This window comes from Anastrepha obliqua, chromosome 3, assembly GCF_027943255.1.
Source record: "Anastrepha obliqua isolate idAnaObli1 chromosome 3, idAnaObli1_1.0, whole genome shotgun sequence".
NCBI classification, from domain to species: Eukaryota; Metazoa; Arthropoda; class Insecta; order Diptera; family Tephritidae; genus Anastrepha; species Anastrepha obliqua.
Window position 1 is genome coordinate 80662365 of NC_072894.1, and position 21012 is coordinate 80683376.

At 35.1% G+C, this 21012-nt stretch overlaps 1 protein-coding gene across 1 annotated transcript in view; it reads left to right on the forward strand.

Moving 5' to 3' along the window:
• Positions 1 to 14296: 14296 nt before the first annotated feature.
• The window catches only part of LOC129240323 (titin), a 149096-nt gene continuing 142380 nt past the window's right edge, over positions 14297 to 21012 (forward strand). Inside the window, exons 1-2 of the mRNA XM_054876062.1 lie at positions 14297 to 14563; positions 15820 to 16348. Coding sequence (XP_054732037.1) covers positions 16141 to 16348 — 208 coding nt within the window. The 5' untranslated portion in view covers positions 14297 to 14563; positions 15820 to 16140. The remainder of the gene's footprint in view (positions 14564 to 15819; positions 16349 to 21012) is intronic.

Here is a 21012-nt window from a genome sequence, read left to right on the forward strand (position 1 = left end):
GTCGCCTGACCTTACTGCACCTGACTTTTTCTTGTGGGGTTTATGTAAACAAGAAGTTTATAAAACAAAGCCAACAAATTTGGATGAACTAAAACAATCCATTCGGGCAACAATTGCGGCTATTCCTGTCGCAACTCTCAAAGCAGCAATGAACCACTTTTTACTAAGATGCCGCACTTGTGTCAACGAGCATGGGGGGCATTTAAATTCAATTATTTTTAAAACTAGTTAAGCTACATTTAATAAAATTTAATGACCTTCAACTTGAAAAAAAAAATAAATGAATTCCATACACTAAAAAAAAGTTATTTGAGTTTCTTAATGTAGCATAATTCATCAGCCACCCTGTATGTAAACAGTGCGCTTTTAGATATACAAGACTTTGATATTAAACTAAATGCACAAACATCATGTTAACGGACATGGTAATGACTTTATTGGTAAGTCTATATGTGCATGTGCATGTACCTAGTTGAAACTGAAGGCAATTTGAAGGTTCAATTCTCAGCCACTTTTTCAAGTAACAGTCGGCTATAACACGTTGAATGATGGCTCACAGCTGGTCGAATTTCGATAGTAAATCATTTACATGTAGTTGTGATAGCGCATGATTGGGGAAGGCAATACACAGGTAGATTTCCAGAAATTAGGCACTCATGAAATATTTCGTGCAATTGATAGTTTGTCTCGCTTGCTGTATAGAACGTTACGCCAACTCAAAAACAGGTTTCAAAAACACTGGGCTAAAACTGCTCTTTTCGATTTACCGAAAAAACCCCGAAATATATTAGGTGCGCAACTAAGTTATCCCTGTTTTTTTATGGTTACTAGTGAATCATTGAAAGTATTGTCCATAGCTGGCTACTACTTATTCCCATCTTTCTGGTAGATCTCGTATACCGTTGCGGTAAAACTGTTCATCTTTTGAGGTTATCCACGGATCAAGCCATTTTTTGATGTCTTCATATGAATGGAACTGCTGGTCCGCTAGACCATGTGCCATCGATCGGAACAGGTGATAATTGGAAGGCGCAATATCTAAAGAATATGGCGGGTGGGGTAGGATTTCCCATTTCAGTGTTTCCAGGTAGGTTTTAACGGGTTTGGCAACATGAGGCTGAGCGTTGTTATGCTGTAGAATCACTTTGTCATGCCTCTCCGCGTATTGCGGCCGCTTCTCGCGCAATACTCGGCTCAATCGCATCAATTGAAGTCGATACCGATCCCCAGTGATGATTTTGCTTGGTTTTAACAGTTCATAATAAATAACACCAACTTGGTCCCACCAAATACATAGCATAACCTTCGCAGCGTGAATATTCCGCCGAGGCGACGACGTTGAAGCTGGTCCGGGTAGTCCCCATGACTTTCTTTTCTTTGGGTTGCTGTAATGAATCCATTTTTCATCACCCGTCACGATGCGATGAAGAAACCCCCTCCTTTTTTGCCGTTGGAGCAGTTGGTGACAGGCGAAAAAACGACGAACAACATCCCTTGGTTTTAACTCAAAAGGAACCCAAGTTATCTGTTTCTGAATCATTCCCAAAGCATGCAATCGCTTGGAAATGGATTCGCGGGTAACTCCTAATACTGAAGCAACCTCTTCTTGCGTTTGACACGGATCCTCATTGAGCAATGCCTCCAATTCAGCGTCTTCGAAGGTTTTTGTTCTTCCTTCACGCCGACGGTCGTCAACATTGAAATCACCGTCTTTGAAGCGACGGAACCAATATCGGCACGTTATTTCATTTAAAGCAGCATCTCTATAAACGTTTTGTAGTTTTCGATGCGCTTTAGCCGCCGATTTTTTGGAATGAAAGAGGAAAATCAACACTTCCCGCAAATTACGATTATTCGGCACAAAATCAGACATTTTCACAAAACCAAAAGTATATGATACCAAAACAAAATCAATAATGTGTCGAAGCATTTTGTTTACCATATGTCTAAGCTTGGTTTATGACGTTTAGGTTATGTTAGAATCGACTTGCACACACAGCTGGCGACATCTATTGACAAACAGCGAGAACTGAGTTGTGCACCTAATAAATATTTTCGTCCATGAACGATTTCATGCCTAGTGTTCAAAGCTTTTTGGATGGCCTTAAATTTTTCTGGAAATTGATTTATTTGTAGACTTGAATATCATATATATATATAAATAAAAAAATGTCAACTACTTTTTTGCAATTGTTTCTACATAAAGTCGTTCGTGTAAGTAATGACGATCATTTTGAACCCAGAATAATTAAAATCGGTTCATTTTTGACTAAGTTATGAGCATTTAAAAAAAAAAAATTCTTATATAATGAAAAAAAAACCTATTTTGAGCCGAAGAACAAAATTGCCGATAAATCTTGAAAAAAAATTTTTTCGGGCGAACAAAAAAATACGTGTCTCATTATTTTGACCAGAGAGCAACAAATTTGAGTTACATCGAAATCGAAGAACATGACCCGAATAGCCCGGTTGAATTGAAATGGAAAGCATCCGTTCTAATAAATACCATTCAATATTGCAGGAGTTCAAAACTCCAAGCACGAAACACCAAATAATAGAAAACGTTTTTTCCAATGGCGGTTGCTCTTCTACGAGTGTATTTCTGCCATGAAAAAGCTTTTAATAAGAAACCAATTAGCCCAACTTTACCTAAAGCAACAACAGCTAACAGCTTCTGAAAATAATAACGTCTTCAGATCCTAATGTTCAGATGCCCTCAACTTAGATGCGTGGAAACATAGGGCATTATAGTGCAGAGAATGCTTTGATTACAAAAATCTTTTTGTTAATATAAAAGACACTGGAGCAACCGAACTGAAGAGGCAACCGAAATATTTATCTTGGTGTAAATCCCTTAGTCGAATCCCAATCATTCGGGAAAATTTTAGTCAGCATTTGAAAAATTGCCGCGATAATAGCAGTAGCACAAACAATATACTCTGGCTGTACTGCGAAAGCAATAATTTTTCTGAATACAATTTTAACTTTATGCACATTTCAGCAACTGAAACCACAGCACAGCACTAATAACGTTTTGTTTAGCTGAGTGTAGCTTTAACCCTTGAAGGGTAACTTTATTTTTCATATGGCGCCCGCAGTAGCTGAATAGGTTGGAGCGAACACTTCTATTATGTATTTGGCCGAGCTCATCCTCCTATTTGTGGGACAAACATTATGTCAAATATTAGGCCTCAAAAAAATATTTGTCAGTTTTGCGTGTGATGAAACCAGTTGTGTATTGAAGATAAAAATAAGGGGTCAAAAATTGTGTTATTTATGTGCCGAATGTAGTATCGATTGCAAAAGTATATCGGTGATTACAGCAATTTGGAGTTAGTGAAGCTGCTCTTGCAGGCCACTGATAAGCAATGACAATAAAATCATAGAAATGGTGAACCGATAAGGAACCTTTTCATTTCGCTTGTTGCAAAATTAACCACGGTTGTGTTCCAAATGATGGCTAATAAAATTTTGTATTACTTGATAAAATTCTTTATGGCGAAATTCTTCTTCTTCGTCTTAATTGGCGCGATAACCGCTTACGCGATTTTTTCCGAGTTTAACAAAGCGCGCCAGTCGTTTCTTTCACGTGCTAACCGACGCCAGTTGGACTCAACAAGTGAAGACAAGTCCTTCTCCACTTGATCTTTCTAGCGCAGAGGAGACCTTCCTCTTCCTCTGCTACCAACAGCTGGTACCGCATCGAATACTTTCAGAGCCGGAGCGTTTGTTTCCATTCGGACGACACGATCCAGCCAACGTAGCCGCTGGATCTTTATTGTCGCCGTAAAGCTCATACTGCTTGCTGTTCCATCGACCGCGATATTCGCCGTTGCCAACGTGCAAAGGCTCAAAATTTTTCCGTAGAATCTTTCTCTCAAACACTCCAACCGTCGCTTCATCGGATGTTGTCATCGTCCACGCTTCTGGACCATACGTTAGGATGGGCATGATGAAAGCCTTGTAGAGTGTTAGTTTTGTTCGTAGAGAGAGGGCTTTCAATTGCCTACTTAGTTGGATTTCAAGGCTGACATTGTTATCGGTGTTGATGCTGGTTCCTAAATATACGAAGACTTTTACAACGTCGAAATCATAACTGTCAACAGTGACGTGAGTGCCGATACGCGAGTGCGCCAACTGTCTGTTTGATGACAGGAGGTACTTCGTTTTGTCGTCGTTCACCACCAGACCCATTCGCTTTGCCTCTTTATCCAGCTTGGAGAAGCCAGACCTAACAGCGCGGTTGTTAAGGCCCATGATGTCAATATAAAAAAATATAGTGGCTGAACGACTAAGTTCTGCGTCTCGTACGATCCTTTCCAACATCGGGTTAAAGAAGTTACACGGCAGCGAGTCCTTCCCAATTCTGACGGCGCTGCTGGTGTTGAGCAACATGGCAAAATTATCTATGTATGTATTTCACAATTCTGTACTGGAGGAGGAAAGGTAGGGGAAAGCGTAAGGAAAAGAACGAAAAAAGGTGGAAATAGGAGAAGGGGCTTTAGATTAGTGGATGACGACCAACAGCGGCTAATTAAGTTCGTATTAACCACTTCAAGCTCCTGATGAATTTCATCAGGTCTGTGGTATTCAAACCCGGAATATGCGCAGGTGTACCAAAAAAGTGAGAGCCCCGATGTCTATATCTTTGCCCTACAAGAGCAGAGCAGCTGAGAAGAAGATGCTGAGTTGATTCCACTTCGTCCTCCAGACAGCTTCTGTGGAAAGGATTTAAAGCACTCCCAAGTCTCTCCTCATGGACACCTAGCGGACAATGTCCGGTAAGGATACTTTCCAAACCTGAGACCTGCATCACAGACTTAAAACCACAACATTCATACATAACCCTTTCACAAAATCGTACAAGTAATCGAAATTAATTTTTTGAAGTTGTCAGACCCATTACATTTGCTTAACTGTCGTAACCGTAAATAACACCAACATATTGCTTTCTTTACATACATATGTTAAATTGCCAATTATTTCCACTTCTTTTTCAGTTATTAGTAAATATTATTTTCTTTAAAAATACAGAAAATATATTTTGTATACGGAATTTTAATACCCAGAATGTTAATTTCACATTATTTTGTCTTTAAGGGATTTTAACAATACAGATTTCTGAGCCAAAGGAATTTTGGCTGCTTGCAATTCGTTTCACATATTTTTGGGAATTTTTATCCAAAGATAAAGAATTGAGGACCACTGCCGAATAAAATGCATGGATGGACAGTCGTCAAATGAACCTAGAACTCAATAAATGTTTGCGAACTGAACAACCATATTCGATATAAAATTCTAAACGGGGTTCTGGCGCAATTGTATTCATGAGCAAAAATCTCCTGCCGCTTGTCAAATTGACTACTCACTATAAATAGAAATGTTATCCAAAAACACACCCTATACATGCAGTGCCTGTGCCTGGTATATGCGTGTGGTAGCTGGCTGCAGTGGCGATGATCATCCGTCGATTGCCGGTTGTTATTCTTCATTATGTTGCAAACAAGTGTTTAGTACTTGCAACAACTTAAACGCCACAATTTAATGTTGCCCGCTGTCAGTGACAATCTAATCGTTGTGTGACTATGAAGTGCTGCTAAACCACTCTACACGCGCTAACTCACTCACACACATAGTGCATGGTTAGCGATCTTTTCGTCTGTCGTGTTCGCCATCATCTTCAGTGATTCGCACTTAGGAATTATTGAGAAAAAAATCAAAACGACAACAAAAACGAGACTTCATATAAATAACTAGCATACCAGTAAAAGGCGTAATGCTTCGCTAAATATTTTTACAGTGTTCTATGAAATAATAGTGAAGCAATACTTACTCCAGTGATCTTCCGCTAACAACAACATTTCAGCAACATAATCCGCGTGCTATCGTTGCGTTGGTAAATAGTTTGTTGGTGGCTCTTTTTGAAATTTAATGAGACCTTCGCATGTCGCAATAAGTTGTTTATTCAACTTTGTTTACGATCCGTGATCATCGCAAGTTTTTTTGTTTTTTTTTTGGTTTTTTGTTCTTGCAGTTTGAAGCACCGTTACAAAATTGTGCAACTGCAGATGTGTCTGTGGTTTTTCATATAAAGTTAGAAAGCTAACAAATACTAGGGTCACTATTTAAATATAATACATATATCGTAAGCTTAATAACAAGAAATTCATAAAATGCGCTTAGTTTTATAATTTGTCACCTGTCACGACTAAATTTGTATAGCATTCGTTTATACGACTTTTTTATCTTTTGACGAATTATATGGAATTCAACGAATCTCTTTCACCACTAAATACTAATGAATTATGTTTTTTATGCCGATCGGGTTAATGCCTAGGCTGCAGTAGTCTCGTATTGTGTCACTACGATACGCGGACGCGTTTTACTGTCGGAAAAAATGATGTTTCATCTTCAAAAGTGAAAGTAAATCTATCGCTGCCCTTTTCCTTTCATAATTCGCATCGAAAATCGTAACAAAAGTTTGGTTAGTTTATATTGAAAAGTCTGCTGATAGGCTACCTAGGCAAGTGACGGGGTTCGTTGTGATACCAAAAGGATCAAGACCATCTCTTCTATTCAAGCCAGAGTATCGCATAGCACTCACGAGTTCAGATCATTCGCAGAGTAGGTAACTTAAAATTTCTGACTCTTCTTCGTTCCTGTAGCTTCTGCCGCAGTCGTTATGAAACTCTCTCAGTCTGAACGCCTTTATCTCTGTGTGACCTGAGATTGCAAAAGTCTGATAATAATGCCACCATTCTTGATTGGGAGACAATATTTTGTGAGACAATATTTCATTTATTAATACAATTCTTGAATTAATGAGATCTAATTTAGAATTGTCTGTATTGTATCTGCAGATGAGGTATAAGCTTCTTTAAGCGTCAGAGATCCTAAAGCTCGCTCGCCTTCCTCGTCTGCTTTCACTCTCCAATGCTGGTGGACACTTTCCCAAACCTCATTTAGAGTTGTCAAGACTAGCAATTTAAAAAGCGAACCTCGTAATTAATCACTATTCTGATGAAATTGCAAATTTATATGATACAAATAAATATTTCAATAATAATTTAAATATTGACGTCACTGTGAGATGCAGCAACTTTGGAATCTAGCTCATTTATGATTACAATGCATAACTTCCGGGCCATTCGAACGCGTCAATTCTACAATTTACAATGAACATCTGTTCCACTCTGTTGCATTTTTAAATATGCATGAAACTATTTCCGCAATTAAGTAAAAAAATTAAAAAGAAGAAATAATAATAAATATTTAAGATCCAGTACTACTTACAAGATAACAAAATATATACAAATTGAAAAGAATAGTCCGGAAAACGGCACAATTTCTGGTGGAATAGCAGATTTAAATATTATATTTTATCAGTGCACTAAACAAAATATCATCGAAGGTGTAGAGCAACATCTTTGCATGGCATTTATATATATATAAATTATATATATGTATGTATATATGATTGGCGCGTACACCCTTTTTGGGTGTTTGGCCGAGCTCCTCCTCCTATTTGTGGCGTGCGTCTTGATGTTGTTTCACAAATGGAGGGACCTACAGTTTCAAGCCGACTCCGAACGGCAGAAATTTTTATGACGAGCTTTTTCATGGCAGAAATACACTCGAAGGTTTGCCTTTGACCGCTATTAGAAAAATGTTTTTCTTAATTTTTGGTGTTTCACCGAGATTCGAACCGACGTTCTCTCTGTGAATTCCGAATGGTAGTCACGCACCAACCCATTCGGCTACGGCGGCCGCCTTGCATGACATTTAGTCTTCATAAATAAGTGCGGCATGTGACCACCAAGGTTGATCTGATTTTGTACCGCATTTTCGGGAGAAGATCAATTATTTCTCAATTTCCATCGAACTTATGACGCAAACCACGGTGAAGAGAATTCAGAAGATGTGACAAACATCAGACCGTTAACCGGCTCTCAGCGATTTTGAAGGAATTAGTTGATTCGCCGTCATAACAGGGGATGAGACAAAACTGAGATTGTGTTGGTGATATACGAAAAAATCAACGCAGCCAACGTTCATGTTGCTTTATTGTCGTGTGATTGGACGAGAATGTGAATACTTGTGAAATGAGCGGACAGCAATGATGGAGCAACCGAACTTGCTCTCACAATTTTGCTTCGAATGGCCAAACCTCGTAACGGGAGATCTTTATTGATAAAAATAACAATTTTTTCTTTATTAAATTCGAGTCCTGTGTTTTTGCCAGTGATGAGGTCGCGAAAAGGAGGGAAAATGAAAACCAATGAAGATAGAAAACACGGCGCGTTGTCAGGCTCTTGAGTCAAGATCACATACATGTTTACCAACGACTTCCACGGCTGGCTTTACAGTTAATCCAATCTGTTAATCCAATTTACCGGTATACACTATAATCTGAAAGTACCGAGAATGTTTAAATAAAACAAAACAGAGTTAAATTTCAGGGAAATTTATTTTATCTCATCAAAATATGACGCGTCTGAAGCAACACACATGTGCCAACGCTTAACCTAGTCCTCCATACACCCTGGTAGGTCGACGAAGGCCCTGGATAGCCTTCAGCTCCTGGCCTTCAGCTCCTATAACTTCAACTTGGGAAACAAAAGGAAGTCGCACGGGACCATATCAGGTGAATACGGTGCTTGTTGCACAATGGTATTTACTTGGTGTTTGGTCAAACAATCCAGCACAATTTGGGCTCGGTGCGATGACGCGTTATCATCATGCAAAATTAAAGATTTTTTGCCCACATTTTCGGCCGACCAGGCAGACACTAATGTACCGATGGCGCTAAAAAGTGACAGATATGGCAGATATGTGTCTTACAGTCCTACCAACATAAAAAAATATATGGACCGGTTCCCATGTGCGCGGCTCGTTTAAATTAAATATTCCCGGTACTTTCTAATCATAGGGTATGTTCGCGTACTTCCTTACGTACGTATTTCAACTCCGATTTCATGTTATCAAACCTGGAATCTTCTTTAGGTAGTTGGCGGAATATGGCTGTAACACCTGTAATAGCGCTTCACAAAATTTTGTCTAAAAGAATAAAATTGCAGCTGCTAAACGGCCGTAGCCGAATGGGTTGGTGCGTGATTACCATTCGGAATTCACCGAGAGGTCGTTGGTTCGAATCTCGGTGAAAGCAAAATTAATAAAAACATTTTTCTAATAGCGGTCGCCCCTCGGCAGGCAATGGCAAACCTCCGAGCGTATTTCTGCCATGAAAAAGCTCCTCATAAAAAAATCTGCCGTTCGGAGTGGGCTTGAAACTGTAGGTCCGTCCATTTGTGGAACAACATCAAGACGAACACCACAAATAGCAGGAGGAGATCGGCCAAACACCTAACAGAAGTATACGCGCCAATTATTTCGCCAATTCTCAACGACTTTGGAGTAAAGATTATGTAAATGTAAGGGTGACTGTGTGCCACGTAGCGTCATTCTATTGAAACCAAATGTCGGATATATCATCATATTCAATTTGGGAAAACACAAAGTCGGCTAACAGGTTGCATTATTGCTCGTTATGGACTGTAAAGGTGGCTTCTCGATTATTAAAAAAAAAATGGTCCAATGATGCTACCCGATAAAATTCTGCATCAAGTAGCCACTCATTATGAATGCATCGGCTCTTCCATAACATGGTTTGGAGTTTTTATCCCTCACATATCACACTTCTCTTTGTCAAAATAGGCACCGAGTTAAAAATGAGCTTCATTTGAAAGTATGATTTTTTGACACAATTGAAATCGTTTTTCACTAAATTTATTCAAGCGATAGGCGACTTATTTTGTAAATGCCTAACGAGAAACTAAATTTCTGGCATATCACGGATGTCATTTTAGCTATGAAAGTTGAACTTCCAAACTATCAAAAAACTCAAACGCTTGATGGGCCACCCTGTGTGTTTGTATATGCATGTGATTTTGTTGTCCTCCAATTGTAAACGGCTCATACAATCACATAAAAGCGTATAACCAATAAACGTGTTCTCAAAAATTTGACATTTATGGTAAATCGACAGACAGGTTGACAGATTAAAGCGAAGAAAAAAATGCCAAGAAACCCAAAAACGAAAATGCATTATGTGCATATACATGAGTACGTTTTTAGATACATACATATCTACATACATGCATCGAGAATGAGGCTGATGTTGCATGTTGCACTCACTTTGCACAAATCAAATAATTAAATTAAAAATGTATTTTTTCCTGCTACTCTTATGCTAGAGCATACATACGAATATACTCGTACACATGCTTGTATATACACATTTACTTATGTATGTGTAAGTAAGTCATGCAAGCGAAAATAAACTAAATTATTCATATCAGCAGGTAAATTGGTAGGAACATAATGGATGAGTGTACAAGAGTGCTGCAACATTTTTTTGTTTTTATTTTTATTTGTTATTGTTGTCACCCAAATATTCAACTTCCATGCCAGTAGCTGGTTCTTGTTTTATATATGTAATATATATATATATTTATGTATGTATATATATATGTAAGGTGAATATGATATATCCGTCCACCTGCGTGGTGAAGCACAAAATCATTTAGGGAGCCAAAAAAATAATATTGCTTTGTTTTTGCAATGAAAAACATTGTATCAAATTTATCACAATTTATTTAGTATTTCACTGTTCATATGTAAATATATTGTGAAAAATAGAATATAATATTCTACAGTTCCATATAACCAAAAGGCCAACAAATTGGGAAGATTTTCGCTGCAATTAAAAATTCAATTTTTTTTCTAATTTTCTATAAACTAAGTAGTATTTCTTACGAAGTACGTAAACATATAAATTTTTATATAGATATATATATACCATATATATATTTAATGCACTACAAAAGTAATAATATATATCATTAGTACATAGCATTCTAATGTCCCTACCAGTGCTTATGACTTTGCGGCAGTTTAACAGTAGTACCACGCTAATCGAGACACAAAGTTGCATGCCAGTGGCTGGTTCTTTCAAAATATATTTTCTATTATAAAGTGGCGAAATGCCACTAGTCAGCAAACTGATCTAACTTATCGAAAGAGAAAGAAGGCTTCCGCAACCACATTTTGCGGACAGTGGCTGGGATCATCTCCCACCTGGTGCTCCTATTATGCACACGGATGAGTCCCTGATGGTCTCCAGGTCTAGAACTCGAACTTGTTTAGACATCAAGCCTTTTTTGCTCATTCCTCATTTGCGGCAATCCCAAACCTTATGACCTTCCAGACGAAGGCAATTATCATAATTCTAACAGTTGCGTCGGCGAAGGTGAATGAAAAGTTGAAAAAGGATGCTCTGAGAGCCAAGCAACTGTCAAAGCATATTCAGGTATGCAAGTAGCTTAGAAATTTCTCCCGAGACTATTTGCTATACGCTCTGCAGATGCAATGTATAACTTATATGAATATCTGGGCAGACATACTAGCTAGAGCAGGCTCCATGAAAAAGTTCACGGGTCTCAGTTGGCTGTGGGATGCAGTTATAATGCGCATAATGCAGCTATTAGTCGTCTATTGTCACGGAAGTATTACGATTACTGGCGCAACCGAGAGCTAAGCCGGCAGTCTATTATGTTTTCTGACAACTCAGACTTTCACTGAATAGATATTCTGTTGGGCTTGACTAAATGTGATTGGTGGCTTATAAGCTTTGCTGCCCAAAAAGAGAACCTCTACAGGTAAGATGTATCGGGAGGATGAAAAAAGTAATCTTCATTCCCTTCCCCTTCATTTTTCCCATCCTCTATACTTTAATCAAGCCTCCGGCTTTGGGAAACCTAGTGGGTTGGCCGTTAGACAGCGGTAGTGTTTTCTCCATTTCTGATTACCCTAACACATCCTAGCCACGAGACGAGTCAGTGGTGTGATAGTGATATCAGCCGCAACCGACTTGGTTTCGTCCAGGTAAAATGAACCAGTGACTAATTGCCTGCGATATCAAGATCAATCCAATTATTTAATGTTTCATGAAAACGAAGAGGATAAGAATGTATATATGTACGTACATGCTGCACATGCCCGAAATAATCGATTGCTAAATATTATTTTAATACACTGCAAATATTACTATTGAATGTCTTATGTTTTAAAGCCAAAAAACGTACTGCAATACGAGTACTGACGTTACGCGGTTATGTGTAAAGTACAGACTCATTTTCAAATTTCTAATTTCTAAAGAGAAATAATTTTATTTTTCCCAGCAAATGTTGAAAAATATTTTTCAAAAATAAATCACATAATTATTTTTAGCTATTCAATTCAATACTGAAATGTCTTGAATCCAAACATACATGCACACGCGTGAAATGTGGCAGAGTGGTGAATAGCTTGCCATTGTAGAGAGAAAGAATTTGCTCGCAGCCTCTCTTACTTGAATGACTAGAGCTCTATATCTAGAGGTTGAAAAGCCAAAATGATGGGAAGGTTTTGAAAATATTGTGTATAGAAATAATGTGCAAAATGGGTGCTCTATTTTAGTGGCAATCAGAATTTTAAAATCAAAACAATCCAGCACAAATCGAAAAATCACCAAATTGGGTTTGACTGAACTTTTTATGCTAATTAAAGTTGAAATTTTCGTCTGTTATAATTTTTGAGACATTTTAACACAATTTAGAATTTTAGAAAGTACATAATCAGGCAAAAATTAAAAAAAAAAGAAATTTAAATAATTGGCGCGTACATTTCTGCTAGACGTTTGGCCGAGCTCTTCCTCCTATTTGAGGTGTGCGTCTTGATGTTGTTTCACAAATGAAGCGATCTATAATACAGTTTCAAGCCGACTCCGAACGGTAGATATTTTTTATGAGGAGCTTTTTCATGGCAGAAATATACTCGGAGGTTTGTCATTGCCTGTCGAAGGACGACTGCTAAAAGGAAAATCTTCTTTTTTAATTTGGCTTTTCATGTCCAAGGTTTCGAACCTGCTTATATCTCTCAATTTTTGATTCTCAAAGATTTGAAGTCTTCAAACAGTGGCCTTCTTTTGTTTCTACTTATTTCTACAATATTTTGAAAGCGATTTTTTTTCTTAAGGGCAACATATCTTTATAAATCTCCCCATCAGAATTTTACCCATGTTTTTGAAATATTCTTGCTCAAAGTTTCTTCCAAACTTCAATTGTTGCGGGTTGCTGTCCTCTGCGCCGAATATTTACGTATTAAAGTTCTTCATCTTCTACGATTTATTGATTCGCTTTGAACTCATGCATCTCGAGGCTGTATTTCTCTTTTGCAAATTTCGTTTACTAAATAAGCATAGCTTCACTTAAAGTATTGGTCAACAGTTTTGTCCGCAGGCCCCCTTTTTATATATGTGGGCGCCGAATCTAAAAACCCCTTCTCGGAGAACCACCTTTCATACTTACATATGATATGATCAAGCCAATCCATTTCCACTGATGCAATTGGATGCTGTATATTGTCGTGAACCTTAACGCCGAGACAAAAGGAACATTGCACCTGGAAAGAGTTGCCTGGCGCTCTACTCTTTGACAGATGAACCTCGAGACAGGTCAGTGGGATTATTGACATGCTAGGATGTCAGATGCATTTGGAAAAACCGTGACCTGCGATAGTAGTTCATGCGACCAGACTCAACAAACTTCCTCCCCTTTTGCGCTAAAAACCTAGAGGATAAAAATAAATAAATAATTGGCGCAAACACGTCTGTTAGGCATTGCCAGAAGTCCTCCTCCTATTTGTGCTGTGAGTGTTGATGTTGTTTTACAAATTAAGGATAACTGCATCTACTTCTCAGCTATACCCCTTTCCCGAGGCGAAGATTTAGATATATTGATCTGAGGAACTATCCATCGTAGGGATCAGCTGCACCCAGCGTTTGGATTCAAGTACAATGAAGTAAGAAATTCTCTGGTAAAAAAAGGTTATTGACATTGCAATGCAACGTGATTTTAAAAGCCTCAATTTAATAATAAGAAACCTTATTCATTTAAATGAACCACCTCAGTTTGGCCTCACACTATGTTGCACTCGACGAATTTCCCAAAAATAAAATCGATGAGTTTTCCAACCAACAACAAAAGCACCATACAACAACCACAGCGCGTAGGCCAAAAAATAGCAACAAGGCACAACGAATCGACACTGAAGCACCCAACGAATGAAGAAAGTGCTCTCACATGCTGCGACTCACTTATGCTACACACATGCGTACAAAGTATACGAACCAGCAACTGATCGAGCTATTTGAACACAATTGGAACGATCTTGTGTCATTCTTCGCTCGCACCTCAAAAACGATCGACGTCTTGGTTTCAGTCTCGGGGATTATGACTTGAACCAGAATATTTTAATTTCTGAAATTTAAGTTTTTCATACGCGCACATATATATAGTATATATAAAAATACATATATATTTGGAAAAAGATATAATTTACATAGAGTTTTTGTATAATTTTCTTTATAACTGAGGTGAAAAAGAGAGTTTATTTCAAACGGAAAAAATATATATAATTTAAACGCGATACAAATCACATTATAACGCCGCAAAGGATAACGAAAGTAAGCAGTTAAGAAGGAAAGTTTATCAAAAAACAAAAAAACAAACAAAATAAGGAAGGATTTGTGAAACTGTATTAAGTGAAATTTTATTCTACAAAAGTTTCTTTGTGAAAAGAAGAAAATATTCAAAAATTTTGGTTTCGTAACAAATTTTTATGAAGAAAATATTTTTCGCTGCGCTGAATTTCTAAAAAAAGATTCGATATACTTGTGAACATACGAACGAACGGTGGAATGCTTCAGCTGGTGGCGGATGATCGTGCGACACACGAATCGCTCGCTGCTCGTACTTTCGGCCGCCGTTGGTCAAGCTATGCAACGGGCTATCGATCGGTCGGTAGGTCGGGCACTTGCTCGGTTTGTGGGTAAATCGGTTGATCCATATCCGTTCACAGCCGAAGTGTTGCACTCGGTCATCTATACATACTTATATGCATATTAATTAATAAAGTTTTTCTGTGTATGTGTATGTACATATATGTAAAACGGAATCTATAAGCGCTATTTGAAAGTATTAACAAAACAACAACACAAACACTCAAGGATACTCTCAGCAACTTTTAGTGGATTACTACTAAAGGATAACTTTGTTGTGAATTTTCAATGCAAAACAAATATTTACGCATACATACATACATACATATTCGCACATATGAAAAAATAATAAGAGATTTCAGTTAACAGTGCAAGCTGCTATTATATACCATAGATTTTCATTTCAGTTAAATTGAATTGGATTGTCAATTTTTAAAAATAGCCACTGAAAATTAAGAAGCAAAACTGCTATGCCTGTGTTTGTGTTTTTACGAGTACGTGTTTCAGCGCTTGCTTGTGTTTGTGTGGCATAAAGTGATTGGTGTTATATTTTCGTACATAAACGAGATGGAAAACAACTTGCAGCTCAGGAATACGAAAAGGACAGCCTGCGACGGAATCATTTTTCGAAAATAGAAATTTTCATGCAAAAAATATACTCACTTTTAGATCTTCACAGATTTCGCACAGCCGAGTCAGAAACCACTAATACTATGGTTTATATGTGAATAAAATATGAGAAAAATAATTTTATGTGAAAAGTGATTATAAAAACAGCAAACACTAAAATGAACATTAAAAAGTTTTGAAAAATAATTGTATATAAAACGCGGCTTACGATAGCCAAACTACAATAAATACTAAAAATCTGTGCAAAAACAAAAACTAAATAAATTTACATCGCTCAGTGTAATTTTCAAATTTCATCTATTCTCTTTCAGCGCCTATAGGAAACGATAAATCTGTGTTTGAAGTGAAAAATTGATAAATATATAAAGATAAATCAGTCAATACATACATATTAAGCAACTATAGAAAAAAATTGCCTACGTGAAACTCGAATAGTGTTTAAAATCGGATAGATACACATAAGTGGTATATTGTTGGACTGCATCGCACCGCATCCAACTGAATCCAGTCTATTATCTATCCAATAGCTGAGTAGCTAAGCATCCAGTGAGTTACATACATCGATAGTTGCACACAATCACTCAATACCTTCAGTTATCATTTTAAATGCGATATAGTGTTATATAACGAAAATGCAACGAGAAAATTCGAATCCTTATCAACAGCAGCAACAACAGCTGCAATCGCAATCGCAGTCGCAAACGCAGTCTCGTCAGGAAATGCAGCAAACCTCGAGCCAGCAACAATACTCGAGCATGCATCAACAGCAAAGGACTAGCCGCACCGAGCAGCGCACCGAGCAACGCACCGTCCAGAGTCAGCAAATCACTCAACAAAGAGGTCAGTTAGTTGAACAGCCTCATTGGCAGCCGATAAATAGCTTTGCATGTGAAAAATCATAAGTCATAAGTCATGATTACTCTGAATTTTGAAGCGGGCAAAGAAAATGTATAGGCGAGTTTAGGCGAAACAGTTGGTAGTTTAAAATGATAGTCGAAGATAATTGCTTAAGTTTAAAACTTTAAGCTGGCAATATTTACTTACATACATATGATTATATGGAAAATAAATCAAAACCCAAATTTTCGCATCGAAGTGTTTATTATTCCAGCCATTTTCTTAATTCTTTAGTTCAAGCGTTCGTATACTTTCACCGTAAGCCTACTTTTTTAAAATCGTAGCTAATTTTTATTTACTAATCTTTAATTGAAATAAGCCCGTTATACGTCAGCAATATATTTTTTTGTCAATTGGTAAAGTAATTTTTGAATAATTCAGACAATAACGAAATTTTCAAGCATTCTCGAACATTGTTCATTTGTGTACATTCGTTTTAGTTGATAAATTTTGTAAAAGAAATAATTAAAAATTTTAAAATGAAAGACAATTTATTTATTAAAATCTTACAGAAAATGTGAAAGTTATGGCAATTTAAATAAAAGTGTCCGGTTTCATTTTTCGCCATTTTCTTTCAGTTGAAAATCTGCCAAATACTTTTTCCTTTTTTCTCATTCCTTTTGCAAAGATGCGGAATATACTTTTCAAACGGTATCGATAAAATGTTAGTTTTTTCGTTTTCCTGGAGTTTCTTTGCAATAACTGCAAAAAGGCCTTGAAAACAAACCTTTTGTCAACAAAAATCTCGAAAGCGTTTCTTTGGAAAAATAAATATAATTAATTTTCATTATTATTATATTATTATATTAAAAAAAAACTTTTTTAACGAAAAAAAATGTCCGTGTAAGCAAAAAAAAATTTTTCTTAAAAATATTAAATATGATTTTACCAGTATTATGCACTGCTGAAAGCATTATAAAAATTAAAACAAATCAAGAAGTTCTAAATTCAGTCCGAACCGAACTTTATCTACCCGCACACATTTCAGTAAAATTTAATTTGGGCTGGCTATTAATTGTTGGAATCGAACAAACTCATAAACAATAGGCTAGTAATATCGGGCGTATGCCTTGGCATATAAAAAAGGGTGTGGTTTTATCCGAACTCAATAAAAATGAGATGAGTTGCAACACGCGTACCCAGTTTATGGCGAGTTTTATATTTCTTTGGAATCATCATTTCAACCAAATTTGAGTAAATTTGACTCGTTTACAACAAAAATATGACCTTTGTTTATTTTTTGAAAACTGCCGTCATATGCGAGGTGGAAGTTGTTATTGGCCATTTCCGCCCATTTTAAAAACCAAGCTACCTTGAACTAAGTGTAATGTGTGTGCCAAGAGTCATTGAAATATATTAATGGACAGAGGGGTAGGCGAGCGGAAAAAATTGGTTAAATCAACTCCTCTCATTACTCTGAGCATATGTCGATACATTTATGCTGTTACATATAAAGGAAAATTATGAGAAAAAAATGTTTAGTAATTAAAACTATTTCTAAAAGAACAACTAAACATTTTAACATTTTTTCTCATAATTTTCTTTTGTATGTAAGGATTAAAAAACACAGCTTAAATTTTAAAGTTATTCGTTAGTTTTGGAAATTTTAAATATTAGTTAGTTTTGGAAAAAGAACTTACACAAATTATAAAAAATAGTCTATTTGTTGAAGAAAAATTGTGAGAACAAAAAAACACTATTTGTTTTTTTATTTTTAATTTTAACCGTTTCAAGTGGAAAGTGGTCGTATCGTATTTAAAATTAAAAAAAGTTTTAATTTATTATAAAATTTTTATTTTTTAATTAAAATTAAAAAAAGTTTCAAATTTTTTTTTAAATGTTTATTTTTTAATTTTTTTTTTTGTAATATTCTAATTTTTTTATTAATTTGAAGAGATGAATTTCGACACGAGGTTTTGTAATTTAATGACCCACAAATAATTTTACTTTTAGAGTTCCAAACTAGAAAAATTTCGTCATCGATTCTTTAGCAAAGTGAATTTTTAAAAATAGGAAGGCAAATTTTATAAACCATAATTTTAAATCAGCTGTGTTTTAGTTAGTTTTATGAAGAAAATATCAATGCGAAATTTTATAAATTTTTTTTTTATTATTTTTTTCTTTTAAATGTATGTTTTTTTATTAATTTTATGTTCCGCAAACTTTTACAAATTACTACAATTCAAAATGGAACAAATAAGCCTCCTATCAATTCAAAGGAAGTTTTCGAAAGACGTCATTCATATATTTCTGAAATTCCTATATTCTGAAATAAATCTTGCACAGAACATTTCTATGAATTCTAATAACGACTTCACAGGTTTGTCAATTGTCTAAGTCGTCCTTCGTTTGAAGGGCCGAGGCCGAAGACTGGTCTGCGAAGTGAAATTTTACTTCACTGAGAACGAAATTGTGATCAAGACTGATAAATTCAAACTGGTTTTAATTTTTTCTTTTCTTTTTGTGGCATTTTAGGTTCCAAACAGCCATTTGCGTGAGGTGCAAGAAAACAAAAATTCAATATTCAACTTCAAAGTGGTTTTCTGAATTTCTGTAAAGAACTGAGTTCATATTTTCGTGTCATGAGAATACTTTCAAAAGATGTAAATGATTGAAAAAGAAAAAAATTGAATTTCTAAATGTTTTGCTTTTTTATAAATACAAAAAAAAAATCCATTTTATCTTTGTGGGCTTTTATTTAAAATTAATTATTCCAATCACGTGTTTTTCTGTGGACACCCTATTTCGGCGACAGAATATCAATATAATAAAACCAAATGAAAAAATAATATCACAGCGCAGAAATAACCTTAAAAGCAGAAATTAATAAAACTAAAAAAACAGTATTTTTTATTGCAGTTTTTAATTTTCGAGTTAAATTTTTTTAACTGTTTGTAGTGCGAGATAACTACAAGAATATAAATTCTAGTAAACAATTCACTCAAATCAGTTGCAAGTATTTTTCTTTAGGATACAGTGGCCTGATGGACCATATTAGAAATACGTAATTGTATTGAACATTTTTTGGAATCATACTTTTTAAAGGGATGCGAGGTTGTATTGAAAATATTTATTTTAAAAATATTTTTTACGAAAAAATTACAATGAATTAAAAATTTCTTTAAAACCTTCTTTTTGGAAAAATGTTGTTATATTGAAAAGTATTTAATAATAATTGGTTTAGAACAAATATGCAGTTCAATTGACAAAATTTGATGATGAAGTAGAATCGAAAAAAATTATGAAAAATAACATAAAAAAATTAGAAAATTAAAAAAAAATTATAAATATTTATTTATTTATTTATTTTTACAAGAGTTACAATTATAAATAACTGTCACACGTAAGTAGTAAGCGCTGGCTGCCAGGGCCTTCGGCAATTATAAATATATTTTTAAAAGAAATTTTAGATTACAATCATCTTATAATAATGCAGAACCTGTCTGCCATATTGATGTACGCATATTTCAAGTTTCTTTATTTTAAATTTTGAAAATATTTTCTTGAGAAAAGAGGTAGAATAAAAAATAAACTACGGTTTAACTGCCAAATCTGCGTACAGAAAATGAACTGGCACACTTGAACAAATTGCATATTAATGAGAAATCAATGTAACTACATATATTGAAAAATATTTAAAAAAAAGCTGTTTACAAAAAATATGAGTTTGAATGGAAAAATATTGAATATTTAAATAAAAAGCTTACTTCTTTATTTTTCTTTATATTTTAGTTGAGGTTCGAGGTTATACTCAAAATCATTTAAAGCAAAAAACAAGGGAATGAATTGAAATTTTTTTTTATTTTATTTTATAAAGGTTTACATAACAATAAAATTATTATACAAACTATATCACATTTTTAGAAACAATCGGAAAATTCAAAGGAAACCAAAATTAAAAAACAATAAGGTTAGGTTATATTGAAAATTATTTCTAGGAAAAATATGAACAAGTGTTGAATATAAAAAAAGTAAAATTTTTGTTCTGGTTTGTGTGTGTAGAAATTTGAGATCTATGTTATTTAGAAATAATCTTTCATAAAACAAAGAAATCAGAAAAATTTGAGGTTTATTTAAGAATTATTTTAGCACAAATATTTATTAGTGTGCCTTCGAATGTATTGTTGTCCAATTTCCAAGGTTGCATATACATATAGGCTTCTATTGAAATACCCTCGAGCAATAATTTGGTTAAAAAATAAAAAAGTTAAAAGTATGTTCAATGTGCAGTTATTTGGATTATAGTAAAACATTGAAAGAAGTAAAAAAGATGGCAAGGCAGAGAATCAAATTTTAATTAAATTAAGTAATTTTTCTCTAGTATTTAATTATTAAATTGTTGTAATTATGTACAAGTATTTACTAAATAATATATACACATGAATAAGTCATCTTTTCTGAATAGATTTACTGTATTTTGATAAAGGTTTATTTGAAAAAAAAAAAATTATTTTGTGAAAAAGATGCATACATATTCTTTATCTCTGCAAATTACGATCGAATAGTAGTTGTAGTATTGACTGCCAAGACCTGACTGTGCGATGTTTTTTTTTATTGTAATTTTATTTATAAAGCTTGTATAGGTCATGATTTTGCCATACAAAAAT